The following is a 25,022-nucleotide window of genomic DNA, read 5'->3' as shown; positions in this document are numbered from 1 at the left end:
GATTCAGAATTGTATTTTAGAATCAAATTTAGAATCAAATTTTAAATGCACTCATTTTGTATATAGCTTGCTTGAATCCTTTTGTAAAGAGCAGAAATTGTTAATTTACAAAACTGGATTATCAACTGCATGGATAGCATGTTGCTGCTAATCAGAAATCAGAAGAATTAGAGCAGTAATCCCTTATACTGGGTGGGGCAACTGCCCCCCCCCCCAAAAAAAAAGCACTGATAACTAAACCTGGATGCTGGCTAGGTCACTTAAGGCCAAATCTATGACTGAACCATCTAGTTTGTCTGGCTATCTATCTATCTATCTATCTATCTATCTATCTATCTAACCACCCATCCATCCATGCCTCGCTGCAAGGCTTGCCGGATCTTAGTTCCCCAGCTAGGGATTGAAATCGGGGCCACTGCAGTGAAAGCACAAAGTCCTAATCACTGGACCGCCAGAGAATTCCCATGAACTATCTAGTTTAAATGCACTTCCTCATCCTGGCCTTTCTCTATCACTCTGATTTCATATTTTCATAGATTACAATGCAATGATGAGGGATTATTTTAGATTTGTATTAGTCTTTTTTATCAAACTTCTTTTTCATTAGAAAAGAAAGACATGCTTACTGGGGAAAACTTAGAAAATACAGGAAAAATATAAAGAAGAAAATATATACCTTCCATAACCCCAGAGTTAACAAGATTCTGGTGCATTTCCTCCCAGGGTTTTAGGGGTCTCAGAGCTCTTTTGATATATATATATGTCTTTTACAAACCCCATGAAGAGACAGGGGAGATCTTTTAAATGCCTACATTTGTGAATTGTGTAAGCAATATGCTTGATGGATAAAGGAACAATCACAGAGAAGTTAAGTGGCTTATCCAAGGTCACACAGGCAGAATATGGTCAGGCTAGGGATAGAAGCCAGGTACCCTCTGCCACGTGTAATCAATGATGCTACTTCTGCTGGAATATGATGAGAGCTCAGAGAGGCCTTAAGGCCATACCTAGTCAGGAACTGTGGATACTAACAGGAAGCTCAAGGGGTGACCTTGTGGTTCATCCCCAGGGGAGTCAAGAAAGACTGTCTTCTGAGGTTCTATTATAGAGTTTTATACTTGGCTTTTCATTGTGCCATGATGTACTAGATACCTGTGAGTGCATCTCAGAAAATCTAACATGTTGAGGTGACTTTTCCTGACTAAATGCCTTTTAGAGAAAACATGAAGGAATTTTTGGTCTATGGTCCAGTTTCCTCAGCTTCAGTAACAGTCTGCAACCACCATGTTTTTCAGAAACTGTGGTATAAAGCAGCTGAGCTCTGAGGAGTAAAAATGAGGCAGTCTGTGAAGATCATTAGATAGACTTTTGTAAATGATATACAACTCAAGTGTAGCAGTTAAGAGTGAAATCTGAAGTTAGACTGTCTGGGTTTACATGCCAGCTCTGACAATACAGTTGTTTAAACTTTTGCATTGTGAGAACTTTTACAAATCACTTAACTTTTCAGGGCCTCAGTTTCTTATCTATAAAATGGTAATTTCATAGGTTACTTTTGAGGACTAAAAGAGATAATACGTAGTATGTAAAGCACTTAGTACTACGACTGGCACATTATATGTTCTCAATAAATATTAATTAAAGAAAATATACTGGGCTTCCCTGGTGGCGCAGTGGTTGAGAACTTGCCTGCCAAGGCAGGGGACACGGGTTCGAACCCTGGTCTGGGAAGATCCCACATGCTGCGGAGCAACTAGGCCCGTGAGCCACAACTACTGAGCCTGCGCGTCTGGAGCCTGTGCTCCACAACAAAAGAGGCCGCGAATAGTGAGAGGCCCGCGCACCGCGATGAAGAGTGGCCCCCGCTCGCCGCAACTAGAGAAAGCCCTCGCACAGAAACGAAGACCTAACACAGCCAAAAATAATAAATAAATAAATTTTTTTAAAAAAGAAAATATACTAAAGAACTAACATATTTTTCTTTTTTTAATGTATTTATTTATTTTTGGCTGCATTGGGTCTTCGTTGCTGGGCGCGGGCTTTCTCTACTTGCGGTGAGCAGGGGCTACGTTTGTTGCGGTGCGCAGGCTTCTCACTGCGGTGGCTTCTCTTGTTGTGGAGCACGGGCTCTAGGCGCGCAGGCTTCAGTAGTTCTGGTTCACGGGCTCTAGAGCGCAGGCTCGGTAGTTGTGGCACACGGGCTTAATTGCTCCGGAGCCTGTGGGATCTTCCTGGACCAGGGATCGAACCCGTGTCCCCTGCATTGGCAGGCGGATTCTTAACTACTGTGCCACATGGGAAGTCCCAAGAACTAACATCTTTGTGTAAACTTCCAAAACTTAAACTATTTCTTTTAAAAAATGTAGGGACTTCCCTGGTGGTCCAGTGATTAAGACTCCGTGCTTCCAGTGCAGGGAGCATGGCTTTGATCCTTGGTCAGGGAACTAGGATCTGCACAGCAGGAAGCGAAGCTTCATCTGCCGCTCCCCATCACTCACATTACGCATTATCACCTGAACCATCCTCCCCCCACCCCCCATCCCACCCATCCATGGAAAAACTGTCTTCCATGAAAGCGGTCCCTGGTGCCAAAAAGGTTGGGGACCGCTGCTTTAGACAAATCATGTTATGTGAGTAGTAAAATGGGGACCTGCTACAATAGAAAGTAGAGACAACTATGGAATTCTGTGGCACTGGGAAATATTCAGGGACTTTTTTTGGGGGGGGGGTACGCAGGCCTCTCACTGTTGTGGCCTCTCCCGTTGCGGAGCACAGGCTCCGGACACGCAGGCTCAGCGGCCATGGCGCATGGGCCTAGCCACTCCGCGGCATGTGGAATCTCCCTGGACCGGGGCACGAACCCGTGTCCCCCGCATCGGCAGGTGGACTCCCAACCACTGCGCCACCAGGGAAGCCCCAGGGACTTATTAATAAGAATAATAGACATGACAAATTTAACTAGCATCACAGTAAGCATTATATGTATATTATCTCATTTCCTTCTCTGTCACACAACCCAATCGTCTGCTAACATCCACATATTTCGGGCTCAGAAAGGTAAAGGATGTGCTCAAGGACACACGGCACTGGGACCCAGCTCCATCCAGACTTTAATCACAAAGCTTCCTGCACAAATACCAAAGACAGGCTATGAGCACTTCAGCAGGGTAGGCACTGTGTATAGACTAAGTCTCTATCACCGGCATACAACTGAGGCTTATCTAGGGGAAGCTCTTACTCTGTGGGCCTCTGCTACCAACTACAGCCAAGGCAATGTTAAAACACGAAGCAGATTTATTAGAAGTTCACGAATGGATACCTATAAGTACATGAACTGTCTGTAGGAATGACTTAAAAGCCCAAAAAACTCTACAAGGGAAAAAATGTCCATCATTTATTTGCCTGACAAGCAAAACCTTGATTCCAAATCTGGTTGCATCAGCAAGTCCTCTGTAAAGGCAGGGAAGTCCTGGTCCCTGCATTGGTAAGACCGGGTAATAAAATACACCTGGAAGGAGAAACTTCTTGGAGGAAGGACAATCCTGTGTGAAAAATGAAGCTGCCAGTTGTGCAGGCAGGTAACAAGTAGCCATGCCTGAGTGAGCCTGAGGGTGATCTGCGATGGTGACATACATGAAGATGACACCTGAGGGTGACACTTGAGCAAACACATAGGTGATACCTGAGTGAGCGTGAATGGTGACACCTGAGAGAGAGTGAAAGTGTGACACCTGAGTTGGCAAGTGCTGTTGTTTCAAGTCAGTAAATGTTTATGAGGGTAACCATGTCAGATATCCATAATTTATATCAACTTTCCACCTTGATCTCAGCTGGCTTCCTTCTTGTACAACCTCGTATGTATTACAGACTGAGGGTATCAATGGCAATAATATGTCCACTAACAAGAAACTTCTGCTTGTCTTAGAAAACACACCTTAGGATAGAGCAGTGCCATAAACTCTTCCAGGGTGAGAGTGATTTGACACCAGATTGCCCACTAACATAGTTATGACCCATAGCCAAGGAAAAGGGACTTCTTTTTAGTGTTTGATCATTTCCCATTCAATTGGTCTAATTTCCAAGGACAACAGCATCATGAGGACCAACTCTCCTGAAACTCCCAGCCAAATGAAGGAACGACTAGGGGAGGTAGCAGCAAGAGGACCACAGGGAATAGGTGTGTAAGAAACAATTTCCTCAGGACTCTGCAGTGGAGGGAGCTCTGGACAGGTTAAGAATGGTCAACAGCCTCGGAAGAACCCTTCAACATGTCCCACACACCTCTGTTCTGTGCCTGCCTTTGCAGTCACTAGAAAGGGGCTCTTAGGTGCCTGCCTAGAACAGCCACACTAAGGTGCCATCCTTGGATTTTGGATACCAGGATTCAGGAATCTGATAATCACATAAATACAAGGTTCCAGCCCTTAAACAAAATTTACCTATTTGTCCCAAGAAAAAGAAACTGTTAGAGGGCTTCCCTGGCGGCGCAGTGGTTGAGAGTCTGCCTGCCGATGCAGGGGACATGGGCTCATGCCCCGGTCCGGGAAGATCCCACATGCCGAGGAGCGGCTGGGCCCGTGAGCCATGGCCGCTGGGCCTGCACATCTGGAGCCTGTGCTCCGCAACGGGAGAGGCCACAGCAGTGAGAGGCCCGCGTACCGCAAAAAAAAAAGAAACTGTTAGAAAAAGACACGTATTAATGGTGGGCCACCTCACCATTTCACACACCCAAGTCCCTGGAGGGATGTACTGTGAAGCTGTTCTAAAGGTGGGTATTGTCAAGTACCCAGCCTGTCCTTCGAGCCCTCTCCCTTTGACTCTAGCCAGGCTTGTTGGATATACTAGCATGACTATGATGGCTGCATGTTAGAATAACCTTGGGAGCTTTTAAAATAATACCCATCTTCATACATTGCTGGTGGGAATATAAAATGGTGCAGCCACTTTAGAAAACAGTTTGGCAGTTCCCCAAAAAGTGACTCAGCAATTCCACTCCTAGGCATATACTCAAGAAAACTGAAAACGTACGTCCATACAAAAACCTGTACCTGAATGTTCATAGCAGCATTATTCATAATAGCCAAAAGGTTGAAACAACCCACATGCCCATCAACTGATGAATAAAATATGGTATATACATACAACAGAATATTATTCCGCCATAAAAAGGAATGAAATACTGATACATTCAACAACATGGATGAACCTTGAAAACATTATGCTAAGTGAAAGAATGCAGAGACAAAATGTTGCATATTGTGTGATTACATTTATATGATATGGCCAGAATAGGTAAATCCAAAGAGATAGAAATTAGTGGTTGTCAGGCACCAGGCACAGGGGAAATAAAGAGTTAACTGTTAATGGTACAGGGTTTCATTTTGGTGTGATGAAAATATTCTGGAATTTGATAGTGGTGATAGCTGTACAACTTTCTGAAAATACTAAAAAAAAATCACTAAATTACATATTTTAAAAGGGTGAAAAAAGCAGATTTTAAAATACCTTTGGAATGATACACAAAAAACTAAAAAATATATTAGTTGCCTCAGGAAAAGGGAATGGAAGGAATATTTTCATTGTACTTTCTGAATTTTGAATCCATGTGAAGGTATTACCCATTAAAATTTTTATTGAAAATAGAATATTTCTCTCCAGCAGCCTTTACCAGAGCCCACTACCATAAAAATACACATTAGCAGCTTTTGAAACTGGCTCAAAAGTATCCTCTCATGCATTAGGCTCTCCCACATGCCTTACTTCCCACTATCAAGGCACTGAGACAACAACCTTGTAGAGAAAGGAGCCAACCTCTCAGAGGAGGATTCATATTTTATAAGTGTGAAATGGTATGTTTGTCATCGCCCTTTGCCTAAACCTGAGTCCATTATATTTAGGAGATAGCAAAATGAAGTCTTCCCTGGTACTTAGGCTGCTACAGTGGGGTAGTAAAGGAGGAAGAATTACCTCTAAGAGAAGCTCCACACTATCCACCTGAAGTTCTCGCAGTCCCACTATCTGTACCACATGCTTGCTATCTTCTCTTGCGAAGAGCCTGTGGATGCAAGAACATGGTTGGTTTGGCAGAGCTTCAGTAACAGACTCCCCAGAACCCAACCCACCACTCCCCATTAAGTAGAAGTTTTGCTGTTTGTGTGGGATCGATATGCATTCTCCTCACCACCCCCCACACCTCCTGATCCCAGCCCCAGGCTTCAGAGGCAGTCTTTGATTGTTTTAAACAAATCAGCATCTTTGGCTACAATGAATAGAATGAGCATTTAAGCCAGACCTATGCCAATCAATGGATGGTGTATTTCTGGCTACAGTGACTGGTTCAGGAGTGGATATGGGAACTTCGCTGGTCCCATCAAAATAAAGTCCTAGTCTCTGGTTGTTAGGTGCTCTCTTTTTCTCTCTAGAAGTGAAAGCATGTGGCCCTGGGAGCAGTGGCAGCCATTCTACATCCACAAAAGAGACAGTTTTGGAATGATGCTAATACAATGGAAGGTAGAGCAGAGAGATACAAAGAAACCGGGTCTCTATAACATCACTGAACTGCTAGAGTATAAAGACCCTAAGGCTTGACTGTCCTCTAGGCTTTCTAGTTATATGAGCCAATGGCTTCCCTAAATGCATAAGCCAGTAAGAGTGGGGTCTTATTTTACTAAATACTTGCAACATAAGGAGTCCTGATACATTTTCTAAGGAAGCAAGGAAGAGCTGGTGTTGCACCTGAAAGTCTCAGGCCTGCGTGTAACAAAATGAATGGTTACGGTCTACCATCATCACTGAACCAGATCCACCAAGGGGCATGTATTGAATCTATCAAAGACTCTAAGATTATTTTCTCCCTTAATAAGATACTGACTGCCAAATAAAATAAAATAAAGTAAAATAAAATAATGGAGTTTCACTTCACAGCCAAAAAAAGATTTTCTCAAAAAATTTTTTTCTCCATCTAAACCTTACCCCAAGTTTCCAAATTTTTACAGAAGGATAGGAAAACAGCCTCACCAATGCCCTTGATCTCTCAGAAGACAACTCTATTGGAACAGTTAGGCTTCTGGAATAAAAGAAAGATCTAGCTTTCAGAGCCTTCACATCACTCCTGAACATACTTCCCAGGCCCCAGAAAAGTTCCTAATGAATAGCCTAAAATGCACTACTGTATTTTTAAATCATAGAAGAAAGAAGTATATTTTTATCACTTTTTATGCAAAGATAAAGACAACTTATCTTCTACTTTAAAGAGTTAATTTTAAGATCTTTAAACTTTGGTTTCTAGTTTAAGAGGTAGACTGAGCACATATACTTCTATCTACCTTTGACAAAGCCCCTCTTATAGAAAATATATTTTATTTTAAAAACAACAAGATAAGTCATAACAGCTCTAGGCAAACAAGAAAGAGTATTATCAATGGAGCAGGACATTTCAGAAGTCTCAGAAAAGCAGGAAATAAAGAGATATTAGCCAATTAACCAGAGACATAAAAAAAAAAAAATCCCACAGCTCAAGACACTTGGAGAATAAGTGTGGGTATTCCCTAGTGAGCCCTAGAGAAGCTTTAAACCCAGGAGTTAGCATATTCCCATCCCCTTGGCTATAATTAAAGAATGTAGAAATAACAGGACAGTATATTGAGGTCATTCACTAAAGAACTGCACTCGAAAACAGCTGGATATCCTGACTGTCCCTTCACACAAAGAAACAAAACGCGCGCACACACACAGACGTGTGCACACACACACAACAGTGGCTTTTATTTTCATGCTAACTGTTCTTTAAAGGAAGTGGCCATTCTGACTGGAAAGGGCTCCTAATAAGGGTATTGAGGCTTGAAAGAGAAGCTGTGATGGAGCTAACTTGAGGCTTCAAAACCAACACAGAGAGAGTAGAAAAGAAAAGCAAGTCTTCCCCAAAGCAACCCCAAAGTAGCACCCTTCTTTATCTGGCAATTGTGTCATGTCTGAACCCCCAACACCTGTACATTCTCTGAATTGTGGCATACTGAAGGTCCCTTTTGTTGAAATAGTCCATAAGATGGTGGCCTGCCTAAGCCCACTCCAGTGACTTCTCCAGTTATGCTACTCAATACTCTAGTGCCCCTCTATGACGGGGGGCCGCCCTATCAATGCTCTCCATGAACCGGAGCTGCTCCTCCACCCCTACTCCCCATTCCAGTGCTTTCCTGGAGCACACGAAACTTGCACGATCTTTTGGACAGCTCTGTAGGGGCTTAGGTATCTTTGCTGGGGGCTAGTTTCTTTCACTGATTTGGTTTCCCCAGACTTCCACCATGCTCAGCCTCAACTCACTCCTCTTCACCTGGTGTGGCTGCTCCCAACATGTCTCAGGTCTGGTTAATTCTGTCCTGACAACCTCTTATCCTTCCACTTCCCCTGTTCCCTCTCTCTCCTCCCTGTTCTCCCAGTCAGTTGATACCTCCACAACTTTGTGGCCTCCTACTCAGTTAAAATCATCTGTTTCAACCTAAACAAAACGTTATGCCAGAAAAATACAATAGGGATTTAAAATCAGTTACTGAATGAATACATTTCCAAAGTATTGTATTATGTGGCAAGGGCAATAGGTTAAGCCTTATAAGAGTTAATGTGAAGAAAAGATTTTCTTTTCTTTTTACTGATATCAGAAAACTATCATTAAGTTTACCCTAAGATTATTGAGAAGAAAAACAAGAGGAAGTGGGAAACATTATAGTTCTTCCAGTGCAACAATAGGTCAAAAGAATAGGAAGGGATTTAAGTATATGTTGCTTTCCTGACTTCCTGAAATTATAATCTTTTTCACCGACCAAAATAAAAGGGATATAGTTTTTTTGATGAGCATTAGGATATTGATCACTTAAAAAATACTAATGGAAGGCTAATTTATATTCTTCTTTAGCTGAACTGACAGTTTGAAAAAAATATGCATCTGATTCAGGAGACTCTCATTTCACAAAAGGGCATTAGTGTACCAAAGCCTCTGATTAAATCCCATGATTCAGTGGGACTCTGGCTTAAAACAATAAAGAACAGATTTACAGTTTCCTACTCATATCCAATACCTTTTTCTTCTATTTAGGAGGTCATAAAGCTGTCCACAGTAGATTTCATAGAAGCTGATCCACACAAAACAGTGCCTTCTTGGCTGGGACACTTCTAGTTGTCTGAAGATATCTTTGGCAGCCAGAGCATACAGTCCTGGGTTCTGATGAGTTCCTATCATGGTATAGGTCTTTCCGGCTCCTGTCTGTCCATATGCGAAGCAAGTGGCATTGCCTCTGGGGGAAGAATCATTTGTATTTACTTTTAAATATTAAGAGAAATGCTAATCTACACACAGATTTTTTTTTTTTTGGTGGTATGCGGGCTTCTCACTGCTGTGGCCTCTCCCATTGCGGAGCACAGGCTCCGGACGCACAGGCTCAGTGGCTCCGCGGCATGTGGGATCCTCCCGGACCGGGGTACGAACCCATGTCCCCTGCATCAGCAGGCGGACTCTCAACCACTGCGCCACCAGGGGAGCCCTACACACAGATTTTTAAATGACAAAAGTCAGGTGGAAAAAGAATCCTTGACAAAATTCAGCTAGAAAATATAGAGCCCTTTAAGAAGAAGAGGGCTTTACATCATAAAAACAAGGGAGGAGGAAAAAAATTCTCAAAGCAGTACGTGAGATTTTTTTACTAGGAATTTTTTATGGAACTGGTAAGACCATAAGACAACTCTAGAAAATAAGGAAACAAAGACCTCATGTTAGGTGCTTTAGAGGATCCTAGAGAAAAAAAAAATTGTGTTAATCCTGAAAGATAAGTTTGGTGAAAGAATTGAGAATTAAATACAATAAATAATAGAAGATCATACGATAAACAGGATGGTAGTGACCACTCATATGAATACTAAGGAAGTTTAGACAGAGGTAAAATCAACTTAAGTAAAATATTTGAAGGACTCAGAAAAGAGATCTTAGGGCCTCAGTTTTCACTTTCATTGATAAGTTACTGGACTACTTGATTTCCAAGATCCTTTCTAGCCCTGATGTCCTATGATTCTAAGTGGGAGTCACTATTCTTGCATGTGGATATGTGCATGTACACACAACCTGTATGAGTGTGAAAAAATGCAAAATAAGAGATGGACAGAAGAGTTGGGAGGCCAACCTGCCAGCCAAAGTATGTTTTAGGAGGAGATGAGGCCAAGATCACCTGAGTACTGTGAGGTCCTACGTACTATGTAGCCCTAGTACTATGTAGTACTAAGTAGAGAGTGAACATAACGTTATGCAGTCAGTAGCTATTGCAGACTATTGAACAGGAATCACATGGATTAATGATAAAAGTAGCTACTTGCAGCAAGAAAAAAATTCTATGTATGGACACAGGGGAGGGAGGCTGGAGGTGGGCAGAGGGAAGAATACATAGAAGGACATGAAGCCAGATAGAAACCAAAGAAAGAATGATATGACAAGAGCAAAGTAACCATGGAAGTGTGAGAATCAAGAGATGGGAGTTAATCAGATTTAAGCTGTTAAGAAGCAGAGACCGGTTTACTCCTTGTGTTTTAAACCATGGCTCTCAGCAGTGTGGGCACTTGAATACACTGGCAGACACAGTTAGGAAAAGAATTACAAGAGGAAAATTTGAACACACTGAAGAAGAGCTAGCAAAATGAGAATAATAAAGAATAATATCCACCTTATCTTCTGAACATTTTAGTGATGAACTTTAAAAAAAACAAACAGATGAAGAAAGCTCTTATTATACTTTACAAGAACTAACCTAATAATTTCACCTAACTTGCAATTCTCTTTTTACTAGTGTCTTAACATTCTAACTTATTTTAGAAACTTGCTCTCTAAAAAAGCACTCCCTAAATTTGGTGCATAGGAATTGAACCTGAAAGAGATTTCACTTTTTTAAAAAATTTATTTTAATTAATTAATTTATTTTGGCTGCACTGGGTCTTAGTTGCGGCATGAGGGATCTTTTACTTGTGGCATGCAGACTTCTTAGTTGCAGCATGTGGACTTCTTAGTTGTGGCATGCGGTCTTCTTAGTTGCGGCATGCAAACTCTTAGTTGTGGCATGCAAACTCTTAGCTGCAGCATGTGTACAGGATCTAGTTCCCCGAGCAGGGATCGAACCCAGGCTCCCGCTGTTGCAAGTGTGGAGTCTTACCCACTGGACCACCAGGGAAGTCCCCAGAGACTTCAGTTTAACCTGCTCATGGAAAAAAAAAAAAGTAACTTCTACACAACAACAATAAAGACAACACAGGGATTTCCCTGGTGGCGCAGTGGTTAAGAATCCGCCTGCCAATGCAGGGGACATGGGTTTGATCCCTGGTCCAGGAAGATCCCACATGCCATAGAGCAACTAAGCCTGTGCGCCACAACTACTGAGCCTGAACTTTAGAGCCCACGAGCCACAACTACTGAAGCCCGTGTGCCCTAGAGCCCACGCGCTGCAAAAAGAGAAGCCACTGCAATGAGAAGCCCACGCACTACAACGAAGAGTAGACCTCTCCCGCTGCAACTAAAGAAAGCCAGAGGGCAGCAATGAATACCCAACACAGCCAAAAATAAATAAAAATTAAAAAAAAAATTAGGGACTTCCCTGGTGGTTCAGTGGTTAAGAATCCGCCTGCCAATGCAGGGGACACGGGTTTGAGCCCTGGTCTGGGAAGATCCCACATGCCGTGGAGCAACTAAGCCCGTGTGCCACAACTACTGAAGCCCGTGTGCCACAACTACTGAATCCTGTGAGCCTAGAGCCCATGCTCTAGGGGAAGCCCTAGAGAAGAGAAGCCACTGCAATGAGAAGCCCGTGCACTGCAACAAAGAGTAGCCCTCACTCGCTGCAACTAGAGAAAGCCTGCGCGCAGCAATGAAGACCCAATGCAGCCAAAAATAAATAAAAATAAATTTATTAAAAAAACCATCATTATGCTATGCAAAAGGAGCCAGGCATAAGATATATATTGTAATGATTCTGTTTCTATGACATTCTAGAACAGGCAAAACTAATCTATAGTGACAGAAAGCAAGTCAGTGGTTATATAAGACCTGGGGGTGAAGGTGGGAGGATTAACTAAAAAGGGACACAAGAGAACTTTCTGGGGCGATAGAAATGTTCTATATCTTGTTCCAGGTATTGGTTACTTGGATACGTGCAACTATCAAAACTCATCAAACCTGAGTACTTCTTAAGATCTGTGCATCTTAATGTATGTAAATTATACCTCAACTTTTTAAAGTTATAAAAGTTATTTTAAAAAATAAAAGTAAAAATACTCTGAAATCAGTTACTCTAGCAGGCTGTTCAACATTTTCTACCTGTACCTGACTACATTTTAAATATACAACAGAGGCCCCTAGTACCTACTCTGTCCCATTTAATGTTTATGTGTGAATAATTATTTTAAAATTAAAATGAAACTATAGCTAGAATACATAATTCCTATTATCAAAAGTTCAGACTAACTACAACCACTTACACCTTCTTATTCTGAGGACTTTGATAAAATAATATTGTTGACAGGGACTTCCCTGGTGGTGCAGTGCATAAAACTCTGTGCTCCCAAGGCAGGGGGCCCAGGTATGACCCCTGGTCAGGAAACTAGATCCCATGTGCATGCCATAACTAAGAGTTCGCATGCCGCAAATAAGGAGTCCATGTGCTGCAACTAGCGAGCCAGTGAGCTGCAACTAAGGAGGCTGCCTGCCGCAACTAAGACCCGGTGCAACCAAAAAAATAAATAAATTAAAAAAAAAATATATATATATTTTTATATTGTTGACAGCTTATATTTTTCCACTAAGCACAGAGAATCAATATCATCAGTATAAATGGAAATTTTGCTGAATATTTCTAAATGCTTGTGAATCCTATAAATAGAGACACTGAATTTTCCAGAAGAGTCTAATTTAAATTCATTAGGTCAAAACACAATTTCATGTTTAATTCAAAATAACTGAAAAACATAAGTAACATTTATAAAGAAATAAAATTTATGGAAAATAGAAAATAAAAGGCAGGAGGAGCAAATAATATCTATCGTACCCATTGAAAATATGCTGAATGAGTGGGTGAGTAGTTTTCATGTATACATCTTGATTGGTGCACGCCTCATCAAAGACTTCATCAAAATAAAAAACATGCTGAAAAAGAAATTTGGTTTTTATAGAAAGAGACACTTTCTTGATTTTCTTCATCACTATTCTAGTTAACACACGATAACAGCGCAAATACATTTTTAACTAATAGTAATTGTCCATGACAAACTTAGAGATAATAAGCAATCATTAACTGTCAAATGACAGGGCCTTCTTTTACTTGAGATCTCTGTAGACATGTTCTCACAATGTAAAAACTAAACCACACAATTTTTGTTCTCTCTTAAGGGAAGTAAATTAAAGAGTCCAACAGTGAGCCAATCTTCCTTAGGTCTAGGAGAGGAACTGAATTCTATGGAAATTATCCTCATAGCCCACCTAGAGCCAGCATATTTGAAATTTGGGGGGAATTCTAGAGGAAGATCTTTATTCCATAGGTTACATAGCTTAATTTATAATTCCATAAATATTTATTGCTCAGCTGGTAGCATGTATATTGCAGTAGGCACTTCAAGGGGCCCAAAGAAACAGACATTACCCTACCATTACCCTACTCCACAACCTAAAGATGTTAATCCGGACAAGTATACAAATGACCACAAGGTAGAAAAAATTTGAGAGATAAAGCACATGTGGAATTCAAAAGAAAAACATAATCTCTCTGATTGGGAAAGACATTCTGAAAACGCTTGTACTAAGAATGGGCCATGGGGGAAGAAGAGGAATTTAAGAGGTAGGGACTGAGGCAGGGAAGGTATTCTGCGCACAGGGGAAACATGAGCAAAGAGTCAAAGCAGGAAAGCACAAAGAATCTTTAGGGGACAGGGAGGATTCAATGTGTTTGACATATAGGATCTTGGCAGGTAGAAAAGTGAAATAGAAGGTGAGAATAATGAGTTAGGACTATGTTGTAGGGGTCTTGGGACACCAGCCTTAAGGGAAGGGGTAGAATGCTTATATTTAATTCAGTAAAAGTGGAAAGACAAAAAACTGTGCAAAGGAGAGGGATGACCTGAGCCATTTTATTGGAAGACTAATCTGGCTTAATACTGTGACTGGATTGGAAACAGGAACACTAGTAATTCAGTGGTGAGGTTAAGAAGGGTCTAAATTAGACAATGACAATGGAAATAAAAAGGAAATGGATGCATAAGAAATTTGGCAATGACTGGTTGTGATAGCTGGGGAGAGAAAGGAGTCCAAGATGACTCCCAAATGAAAAACCATGGTAATCTGAAAGAGATAGGAAATCCCATTAAATTGGGTCTGGAAAGCATTACTTCAGCAGCCGTAATAATTTCCATAATTTAGAGGATCACTATGTTGGCAGCCCAACTATATCTGAGTAAGAAATCCTAATAATTTCAAGTGTGATTGTAGCATAATAATGGCAGTCTACACATAATGAATGAGAGATGAGGCCCTATCTTCTGCTACCTTCTGGGCCTGCTCTAAATATTCAGTTAAGAAAAAATTTAATGGGCAAGTCTGGAAAAGTGGACTTGATCCAACTTGTCGTGGGTCACTGTACCCCAAATTCAATTCTGTTTCATGTACCATTACATTAGAATGGAAATTTGTTAGGTCATCTGAAAAGAAATTGGGTCCACAAAGTCAAATTTATCAATTAGAAAAAATTTCCAGGGAATTTTCTGGAGGTCCAGTGGCTAGGACTCCACGCTTCTACTGCAGGGGGCACGGGTTCAATCCCCAGTCAGGGAATTAAGATCCCGCAAGCCACACGGCATGACCAAAAAAAAGAAAGAAAGAATAAAAAATCTCCAAAAGTTAGGAATTGAGAAAAAAAATGGATCTGTGCAGCATGATAAAGAGATCTGTGAACATTTAGTGCTCTGAAAAATATGATTGATTTTAAGAACAGTTAAATGTTTCTGTTTTAGCTCGATCATAGGTAGATGGGGGTTCATTATACTTTTGATTAAGCTTGAAAATGGCAATAATAAAGAGTAAAAAATATTTCTAAAATCTGACTTTAATGGACATGATTTATATCTAACTCATAACTGGTCTTTAAGCAAGGAGACAAATCCATTCTTTGCTCAAATATCACTGTAGGTTTTTATAGTTAAGTACGAAGTCAAAAGCACTTTTGGCATTTCTCAGGAAAATAAAAAAATGAACGGAAGTAAATGTGGGTATACATTTTTGGGGGGTTTTCTTTTATTTCGTGAGTATATGGCTATTCTTCTCTTTCTATAAGTGCTCTTGAATAAACACCTTTGAAAGCATGTATTGACTAAAGGAATGAGTATCTTTCCTTCCAATAGGATTTAAGTACTGATTTTCCCAGTAATTTTGTATGAATCTTTCATGAAAGATATGTAAACATACAAGATTACTATTATAATTCATGTGCATCACATATGCTTTCATTTGATCATATTTTATCAATGAAGTTGGATTAACATTCACTTTAGGCAGTTCCCTGGTGGCCTACTGGTTAGGATTTGGACTTTCACTGCCGTGGCCTGGGTTCAATCCCTGGTCAGGGAATTGAGATCCTGCAAGCAGTGCAGCGCGGTCAAAAAAAAACCCAACTCACTTCAGCTTTGATATGATCAGAGTTGCATAGTTTATTTTTTAAAGAAGTTTTTAAAAAAGTTATTAGTGTCTTTAGAGAATATCTCTGGAAAAAACGACTTAAGTAATACTGGTTGTCTTCAAGGAGGAAATGGGACTAGAGACACTCTTCATTGCATACCATTTTGATTTTGAAATAGGTAAATCTATCCTATTCAAAAGTTCTTACTTTTTTTTTTATAAGAGTAACACTGCTGATTGCATAAAAAGATTTTAAACATGGATAACAACAGATAAGAAAATCAAATTATCTGTAAATCTTACTACCACTAGAGATGGCCACTATTGACTTTGATATATTTCAGTACCATCTTTTTTTCTCTATATATATTTTTTTTCTTTAAGAAATTGGAATGAAACACATACAGATATGTCTCCTTGTTTTTTCACTTATTACGTTGATATCCTAAAATTTAATGGTAAGTAGGACAGCACACTATATGTATATGATCACATAAGTAACAAAAGAAGATTTGAAAGGGTAAGATGTTTAATTAAAGGACACATAAACCTATTTGAATTCCTGAATAAGTTTAAAGATAAAACCCAAAGAATCTAGTATCAATATTTATTTGCTATGTTTGCTATGAACCTCCCTTTTCTTCTTTCTACTTAAGAAAAAGGGGGAGAAAAAAGGCCTCTCAACACGTATATTATAAGCATTGACAGGTAAGGACTTTGACCTATGAGAGAGAAGGTCCAAAGTTCGAACAGCAGAGAAAGTGCTAAGGAAACTATGGGTATTCAATAAGTATTGACCAATGGCAATGACAAAGAAGTAAGGTTATTGTGTTTTGGGATAATGGAAAAATACAAAAGATAAGATGATGCCTCCTTGAGGGAATTACTGCGACAGAAGCATCATTAAGGCAGTCTTGGGTAGATGGTGATTGGATAGGGCTATTACCATGGCTATAAGTAGCCATGGAACTGGATAGTATTACAACTAATTGGTCATCTGGACCATCTTCAATATAAATACCTCCCACCCAGACCTAATAGACTGTGCATTGACCAGCAATCAATAAGGCTGTTAAAGTGAGTGGGCTGGTTATACAGTGGCCTAGTAATTTAGTGCCCATAGAAAGACACAGTAGATTGCTTTGAATGTTACTGTGAAAGCCAATTTTGGTAAGCAAAGAAAAAAAAGAACAATGCAAGTGTTAAAGAGGGGAGAGTATTAACAATTTGGCATCAGTGTTAAAGGATTTATTCCAGTAGAGTAATATCTCAGCTGACTAAGGTGAATTGCTTGCACACCAGATTACTCACCACTTTTTTTTTTTCTTTCTACCTGTCACTGGGTTTTGTTTTGTTTTTGTGCACCACGTGGCTTGCAGGATCTCAGTTCCCTGACCAGGGAATGAATCCAGGCCACGGCAGTGAAAAACACCAAATCCTAACCACTAGACCACCAAGGAACTCCCAGTCACTGGGTTTTGAAGCGAGAGAGAGAATAGAATGAACATAATATGAACATGGAGGCAGATTCAGATAAGAGAAACTCTGAATTCCCAAATCTTAACATCTGGTGGATTATCCCCTGTTTAAGATTATTCATAATTGCTTCATAATTTTAAGAGTACCTAAATTATGGTATCTTCGATCTGTGGGGTTTGCTGCTTTTATAGAGACTGAAGGAATTATCGCAAGGGTACCTGTCAGCTAGGAATAAATTCCTTTCAGTATCAAACCCTTTGTCCTTGGACTCATCATGATCATTCTGGCAGGGAGTGAACATTTTTTAATGTTTTTGAACTACAGTGTTTTATTTAACCCCTTATATGTTCGATGTAAAATCACTTCCCTGGGTTATATTTACTCACTGCAATCTACCTTGTACAAAGTGGCCTGTTCAGGAGCCCAATGTCCACCAAATTAAGCCTAGGCCCAAATACAAGTGAGAATCAAAATAAGCAGTTGGCTGGCAATCTGGGGTCTTTTTGCTCAAAAATATACCCTCCATCATTAAACTCCAGACTCGCACTCAGCAGAATGAGAAGTTCACACTGTGAGAGACAGGAGAGAACTGAGACTGTGTGACTATCTCATAGTCGCTCTGGTGCATACGCTCAGTGACTGGCCCTGCTTACCATCAGTTCATTATTTAAACTCTTTTTATTCCCTCATTCGCTCTTTTCTGACTGAATATATGTAATTAAGTTCACATAAAGCATGTTAAGTGACTGAATGATGCAACTCTATTGCACAAGAGTGGAGGAGTTACGTTTTTGTATCCCCCACTGCGCTATATTTTTTAAAAATGAAGGCTAAGGTTTATCAATGATTTAATGCAATGTCACATCAGGAATGAATGCCAGCACCCAAACCCAGAACTGGATTTTAGAATTTGTACTGCTACTCAAACAAAAAACAGAAAATTGACACTTGATAATGTTAGTTCCAAACATAGAAGGAAAGCATCATACCTGCAGAATATATTGTGTGAGGTCAACTGCTTCTTTCTTCTCATGAACAAGTAGAGTTTCTTTGTCTTCTACAGTAATAATATTAATTTCTCCACGACGTACCTCCCTCATGCCCAGAGGGCGTTTTCGAACACAAACTCTGATTTTCTCCATCTCATTCCAAGGATTCTCTTTCTCTGAGGTGTTCTGGCTGATATATAAGTGGGCTTTAATTTTTAATAATACGATAAAACTACTTAAGAGGTCAAAGTATCAGTACATTTTGTTACATATTAGGTGTAATACACGCACACACACATATACACACAATATGTTACATACTGAAGTGTTGACACTGAGTTATTTTATTCGCTATAAATCCTCCTGATTACTTCTATCTCCCTCTCTACTCCACCCCACCCAAAAGCAGGTTTCTTGCTTCCTTTCAATCCAGTTATTATTGTACATTTACTGTTTTCTGGACCATTCAATCTAATTTCTTTTTTTAATCCTACCTGGGTTTATTAAATACCTTGAATTTGGTGGTAGGTTTCAATGTATTTTCCCCCTGTTTCTCCCAGGTATATTCTGGTACTCCCTTTGTCTTGCTTTCTTGCATCCTCTTTTTGCCTACCCTGATATATATTTATTTGTTAGAACACGATCCTATATTTCCTCTTCCCTTTATGACTGATGCTAATTCACCACTGGTGCTAATTCACCACTAATTCATCTTTCTGTTCAGATACATTTCTTCTCTGGCTGACTTCAGTGAACTCATCAACCTTAACACCCAGAATATTGAGGCAATATTCCTTGGGTTAGGAACATGCTGTGAAGCACAGGAAGCTCAGCTCAGTGCTCTGTGATGACCTAGATGGGTGGGATGGGGGGTGGGGGTGGGAGGAAGGTCCAAGAGGGAGGGGATACAGGTATACATATAGCTGATTCACTTCATTGTACAGCAGAAACTAACACAACATTATAAAGCAATTATACACCAATTAAAAAAAAAAGACTACTCAAGCCCTTTGAAGCATGTTTTGTTTTTTTAACCAATGTAGAGTAGACGTCTAAAAAAATGTACCATTTTGACAGTAAGTGTGGCAAAATCTTGACAATCATTGAAAGTGAATGATGGGCATGTGGGGGCTCACTGTTCTATTTTCTCTTCTTTTGCATATGTTAGATTTTTTTATAAGAAAAGAACAATTTTTTTTCTTTTTTGGCCATGCTGCATGGCTTGCAGATCTTAGTTCCCCAACCAGGGACTGAACCCTGGGCCAGCAGTGAAAGCGCTGAGTCCTAACCACTGGACCGCCAAGGAATTCCCCAGGGGGGAAAAAAAAAGTTTTAATGTATTCTAAAACGCTCTGGTTTTACTGCTCAACCTTCCTTAGAAGAAATAAAATATATCTGTTTGACATGCAGAGTTAATACATCTAGAGTTAGGTCTGTTCAAGATCTTAAATAAGTCAGGGCAGCCAGTTATCTAAACGCCTTAGACTTTTATTAAAGTTCTGAGTCCAGTAATTTATTTTGAACTTACCTGATTTGAGGTGTCCAAAGAGAATGCTCTTTGGACAGGGATGACTCACTAATAGGAAGCCTTAAGTTGGTGAGGGAGTTTCTCAGGGTTCTGAAACTCTGGCTCCTACTTAGGGTTTGGGTGAGAAGACAATATTGAGAATTATTGGGGAAAATGTACTTTCTTACCTCTATTTCTCTAATATAAAAAGGAATGGGAAGAGTATGATAATAATGATATAAAGTGAGAAAGCTCAATTGAATAGCTTTCGCTCTGGGTTTGCCACGTACAAACCTCTGTGAGAGCTCTTATCTCACTATATGGTTGCCTGTCTTCCCACTTACCCTGCCCCCTATGAGTCTGAGAGTCTCCAGATATCCTAATTATCTTTATATCTAGGATCAGGGCAAGCAGAGGTGGTACTTTATATTTGCCAAATAAATAAAACAGCAATATTTAAACTAAAATATCCATTCTATCTAAATAAATAATGCAAAGTCACATCTTAGTCTATTTATAAATAATTCCAATTTAGATTTTTATGTGTTTTTCAGTAAAAGACTAACATTCAAGAAACTATTTGTTCTTTCACCACTGAGCTCACCAATAGGACAGCAACAATCCTGGCATTGATGATCATAGAACAATCTAGTCCTTTGACAACTGAAAGAAGAAAACAGTACTATATGCTCTGTGCTTTGCTAAACCAAACCAAAAAAAAAATTTTTTTTCTTCCAAAAACACTATCGAATTCACTTATGTATTTCAAATTACTAAAGGCATTTTTACCTTTAAAATTGGGTCTTCTATTTTTTTAGAATAAAAGAACTAGTTGGTTATGAAATCCTCTGAAACCTTAGCCAATATAAGACCAGAGGTAAATACTTTGTTTTAAGGTATGAATAATAGCCTTTATTTTTTTTTAAAAAAAGTGGCTTAAGAATGTATTTTATTTCTCTACAACTCACCATCTATAACTTTTAAAATAACAAAACAAACAATACACATTATTTTTAAAAGAATGTATTTTCTATCATATACCAAGGTTGGTATTAGGGATTACTTGATATTTCACCTCTTAGGGACCTTATTTCAAATCCTAACTCAAAGCACTGTCACTCTGACAACCAAACTCTAAACTCCATCAAAAGGGTCTTACTCTTTGAAATGACCAAAATCATCTGTCCTTCCAGGGCTGGAATTGTAGAAAGCACTCAAAATCAGGACCATATTTCAATATGTGCAGGTAAATCAATTGCTCCAAAGACCTATTTAATTCAACTAGTCGAATTAAACAGCTGTTTTTAACTAAGCTTCATGCCTTCTGGCTGAAGTGAATTTGATAGCCTTAAAAAAAAAATCCTGTGGATTGTGTAATTTTTTTTTTCACTGCAGAGGCTAGTTAACTACTGATATTTTATCTTCATGGATGCATTAGATGTATTATGTTACATGCACTATAATAATAAAAATATGTCTGCTATAAGAATAATAGCAGACCCTGGTAAGTAGCAGCTGCTTGATGCATATGAACAATATCATCTGGAAAGTCCAAATTCTTCATTAATTTTGCCCTATCAAGTTACTTCCATTATCACCGCAGAAGCTGTTCACTATCGTTTTCTGTAAATATGGAATAGTTGGTCTCCTCTGGTCATGGAGAAGCCTGCCCTTGCCTAAGGCTACCCTCCCTCCAAAATTAAAAAAGAAAAAAATAAGTTATTACCTGATATAGGAATGAGGGATTCCATAGTTATACCCTGAAACATGAGAGACTCTTCGTATAACGGGACTATCACAATCTCCCTGTATTGGAGAAAAGTGATTTGATGAAAAGAGTGAAGTGTTAGTTTCTTCTTGTAGGTAGGAATCAGCAGCTGTGGCATTCAGAATTCTTGTTTTTGTACAGTACTGGGAATCATCTGGTAGCAAATGCTCTAGTACTTTTAGGTAACTAGACTTTTGTTCACTTGCAGATAAATGTGATAAATTGCACAGTTCAAACTGATCGCTGCTGGTAGTTCTGTCTTTGTTGTCAGCAGGAGAATCAAAATGCAGTTGCCTTCGAGGGCCAGATCTAGATTTCTGAGGCTTGATGCACAGACTGCTTGTCTGTAGAGGATACTCTGGGCTACTGACTGCTTTATCTTCTTCCTGCATAATCTTAAGGATTTTGATAAGTTGGAAGAGACGTTTGCGGTCGTTCATGTCATGGACTCCCAATTTGGAGTAGTCCTTCATTGTAACATTGGCTAATTCATCTATTTTCTGAAGGCCAAGGGCAGTAAAATGAGGATAATACTGTGCTAGTTCAGCTTCACAAAGACATTCATATAACCAGGATGTCATTTTTGTGAATGGGTTTCTATAAACTCTGAAGAGAAAAAAAAAATTCATTCACTTGAAATATAGTATATGTAATACAATTATTCCTTTAAAAACTGAAAACCACAAAAGAAACATCCAGAAAAATCCATTCTAGCATACCAGGTTTTCAATAAATATATTTTTCTTCTAAAATGATTAAACAGCATAGTGCATAAAGATGCTTATAATGCATTTGTAGTAACAGATGTAATTTGTCCATCTGCTTAATAAAGAGACTTTCAATTGTGTATACACACAGGTACATGCACACACACATAACACAAGTCACTTACTTATTTCTAGGGAATTCCTTCCAACCTTGCAATGTCTACTTAACATATACCACAAACTACTAAAACCTTGTTCCCAACTGCTGATTGTTACAGGACTAATTTTAGATGTTCAACTTAATGTCAAGGCATGTTGCACAACTGTTTCCCATGATTAATGAACAAAGGTTAAGAGCTCTTTCAGAATGGAAAGCAGAATTAAATAGTGGACCACAGAGGATCATAAATGAATATAACTCAGAGGAAATCACATTTGTGTTTGCTGAGTATTGGCAGAAGTTAGTTGAATAAAGAGGTAAAAACATGATTAATTTAGAACCTACTAATTCAGGATTTCAGATTACTCTAAAAGGTAGCTGGTTGTAGATGTCCATCTATACAGAACATAAATAAAAGAATTCACCTAGGGGGACTTCCCTGGTGGCACAGTGGTTAAGACTGTGCTCCCAATACAGGGGACCTGGGTTTGATCCCTGGTCAGGGAACTAGATCCCACACGCATGCCGCAACTAAAAATTTCGCATGCCACAACTAAGGAACCCACCTGCCACAACTAAGACCCAGTGTAACCAAATTAATTAATTTATTAATTAAAAAAAAGAATTTACCTAGGCAATTAATACTATGGTCAAGATTTTAAATGGTTATACAGTAAAATCCTTAAAAAAATTTAACACCAAGCTATTTAATTAAATACTAACAAATGATGTGGTAATAACACATAATCCTGGACTATTATTAAAATCCTGGAGAACTCCCTGATGAGTTAATCCCTGTTAATCACTGTTAACAGTTAATCACTGTTTATCAGGTTCAAGAGAATATTCAAAAGTAAGTAAACTACATTTTCTCTTCAAAATTTTTTAAAAATAATTCAGAGTTTTGGGGGCGTTCCCTGGTGGCGCAGTGGTTGAGAATCTGCCTGCCAATGCAGGGGAAACGGGTTTGAGCCCTGGTCCGGGAAGATCCCACAGGCCGCGGAGCAACTAAGACCATGTGCCACAACTACTGAGCCTGTGCTCTAGAGTCCACCAGCCACAACTACAGAAGCCTGCGCGCCTAGAGCCCGTACTCTGCAAAAAGAGAAGGCACTGCAATGAGAAGCCCGTGCGCCGCAACGAAGAGTAGGCTCTGCTAGCCACAACTAAAGAAAGCCCGCACGCAGCAATGAAGACCCAATGCAGTCAAAATTAAATAAATAAATTTATTTATTTTAAAAAATAATAATTCAGAGTTTTCAAAATTCTATTAGTTAGTTCTTGGTAAAGCTTTTTTGTTTTTCATTTTAATTTATACTTTATCTTCACTCTAGGAGAAACAGAGAAAGAGGTCAGGGCCAGGTAAAAGTGATGATTAAAGGACCTTGCGTTGGGACTTCCCTGGTGGCACAGTGGGTAAGACTCTGCACTCCCAAAGAAAGGGGCCCGGGTTCGATCCCTGGTCAAGGAACTAGATCCCACATGCCTGCTGCAATGAAGAGTTCGCATGCCACAACTAAGGAGTCCATGTGTTGCAACTAAGGAGCCCACAAGCCACAACTAAGACCCCATGCAACCAAATAAGTAATTTTTTTTTTTTTTTTAAAAAGGACCCTGTGTAATAAATGTTGGAGGAAATGCTACTTAGGCTAAAGAAAAGGCCAAAGGGGCTAATAAGTAACACATTCTAAACTCATCCTGCCCTTTTCCATTTGTGGTAGATTAAAAAAAAAAAGTCACAAATTCTTTGCAGGTCCTTCCATCAAGAGATGGAATTTATTTCTCCTGTTGCATCTAGGCTGGCTATTTTTTAAAATTAATTTATTTATTTATTTACGGCTGTGTTGGGTCTTCGTTTCTGTGGGAGGGCTTTCTCTAGTTGGGGCAAGCAGGGGCCACTCTTCATCGCGGTGCGCGGGCCTCTCACTGTCGCGGCCTCTCTTGTTGCGGAGCACAGGCTCCAGACGCGCAGGCTCAGTAATTGTGGCTCACGGGCCCAGTCGCTCCATGGCATGTGGGATCTTCCCAAACCAGGGCTCGACCCCGTGTCCCCTGCATTGGCAGGCAGATTCTCAACCACTGCTCCACCAGGGAAGCCTCTAGGCTGGCTTTGTGACATGTTTTGGCCAACACAATGTGGTGGAAATTACACTATGTGACTTCCATGCCTAGTCCTCAAGAGCCCTTGCAGCTTCTACTGTTCTCTAGGGACTCTTCTGCTGTCATGTGAAGAAACCCAGCCAACAGCCATATTCAAAGCCAGATATATTAGAGAAGCCATCTGAGACTATTTAGCCCCAGTGGCGCCACCAGATGACTGCAGCCATATGATGGTCCCAGGTGAGACCAGAAATGTGAGCAAATAAAACAGTAATTGTTTCAAGCCACTAAGTTTTGGGGTAGTTTACCACACAGCAGTAGGTAACTGCAACACTGACAGCTTCTATGCCTTTTTAAATGCTGTATCTTTGCCTGAAATGTTCCCAACTCCCTCTGCCTACTAAAATGAGCCATGTCCATTCTTTCAAGAGAGCTCAATAGCTTCCCTTCACCCCCATGAAGCCTTCTTTCTTATCTCAGCCTCTTCTACCATTTTACCACCAAGCACCCTACGCAGTAGTTAAACCAGGCCACCAATCAATCCCTTTACTACAGTGTCTTCTACCTGGAATACCCGTTTTTCCTTGGAAAAACCCTATTTACATTTTTCTTCTGTGAGGCATGCCCTAG

The 25,022-nt window shown here is 39.9% G+C and overlaps 1 protein-coding gene across 5 annotated transcripts in view; it reads right to left on the bottom strand.

Annotated features, from left to right (window-relative positions):
• KIF24 (kinesin family member 24) overlaps positions 1–25,022 on the bottom strand; it is a 61,793-nt gene that overhangs the window by 20,510 nt on the left and 16,261 nt on the right. For 2 of the 5 annotated variants that reach the window (XM_033437801.2, XM_004275094.3), the window contains exons 2-6: positions 21,384–22,031; positions 18,151–18,340; positions 13,068–13,165; positions 9,072–9,287; positions 5,968–6,055 (exon numbers count right to left, since the gene is read on the bottom strand). In XM_033437801.2, coding sequence (XP_033293692.1) covers positions 5,968–6,055; positions 9,072–9,287; positions 13,068–13,165; positions 18,151–18,340; positions 21,384–22,006 — 1,215 coding nt within the window. In that variant the 5' untranslated portion in view covers positions 22,007–22,031. Of the gene's footprint in view, positions 1–5,967; positions 6,056–9,071; positions 9,288–13,067; positions 13,166–18,150; positions 18,341–19,678; positions 19,787–21,383; positions 22,032–25,022 lie in introns of all 5 variants that reach the window. The other 3 variants (XM_033437799.2, XM_033437803.2, XM_033437802.2) reach the window with 3 other exon arrangements.

This window comes from Orcinus orca, chromosome 6, assembly GCF_937001465.1.
Source record: "Orcinus orca chromosome 6, mOrcOrc1.1, whole genome shotgun sequence".
Classification (NCBI taxonomy): Eukaryota; Metazoa; Chordata; class Mammalia; order Artiodactyla; family Delphinidae; genus Orcinus; species Orcinus orca.
Note: the sequence above shows the minus strand (reverse complement) of the source record. Positions and strands in the feature narration are given on the sequence as shown.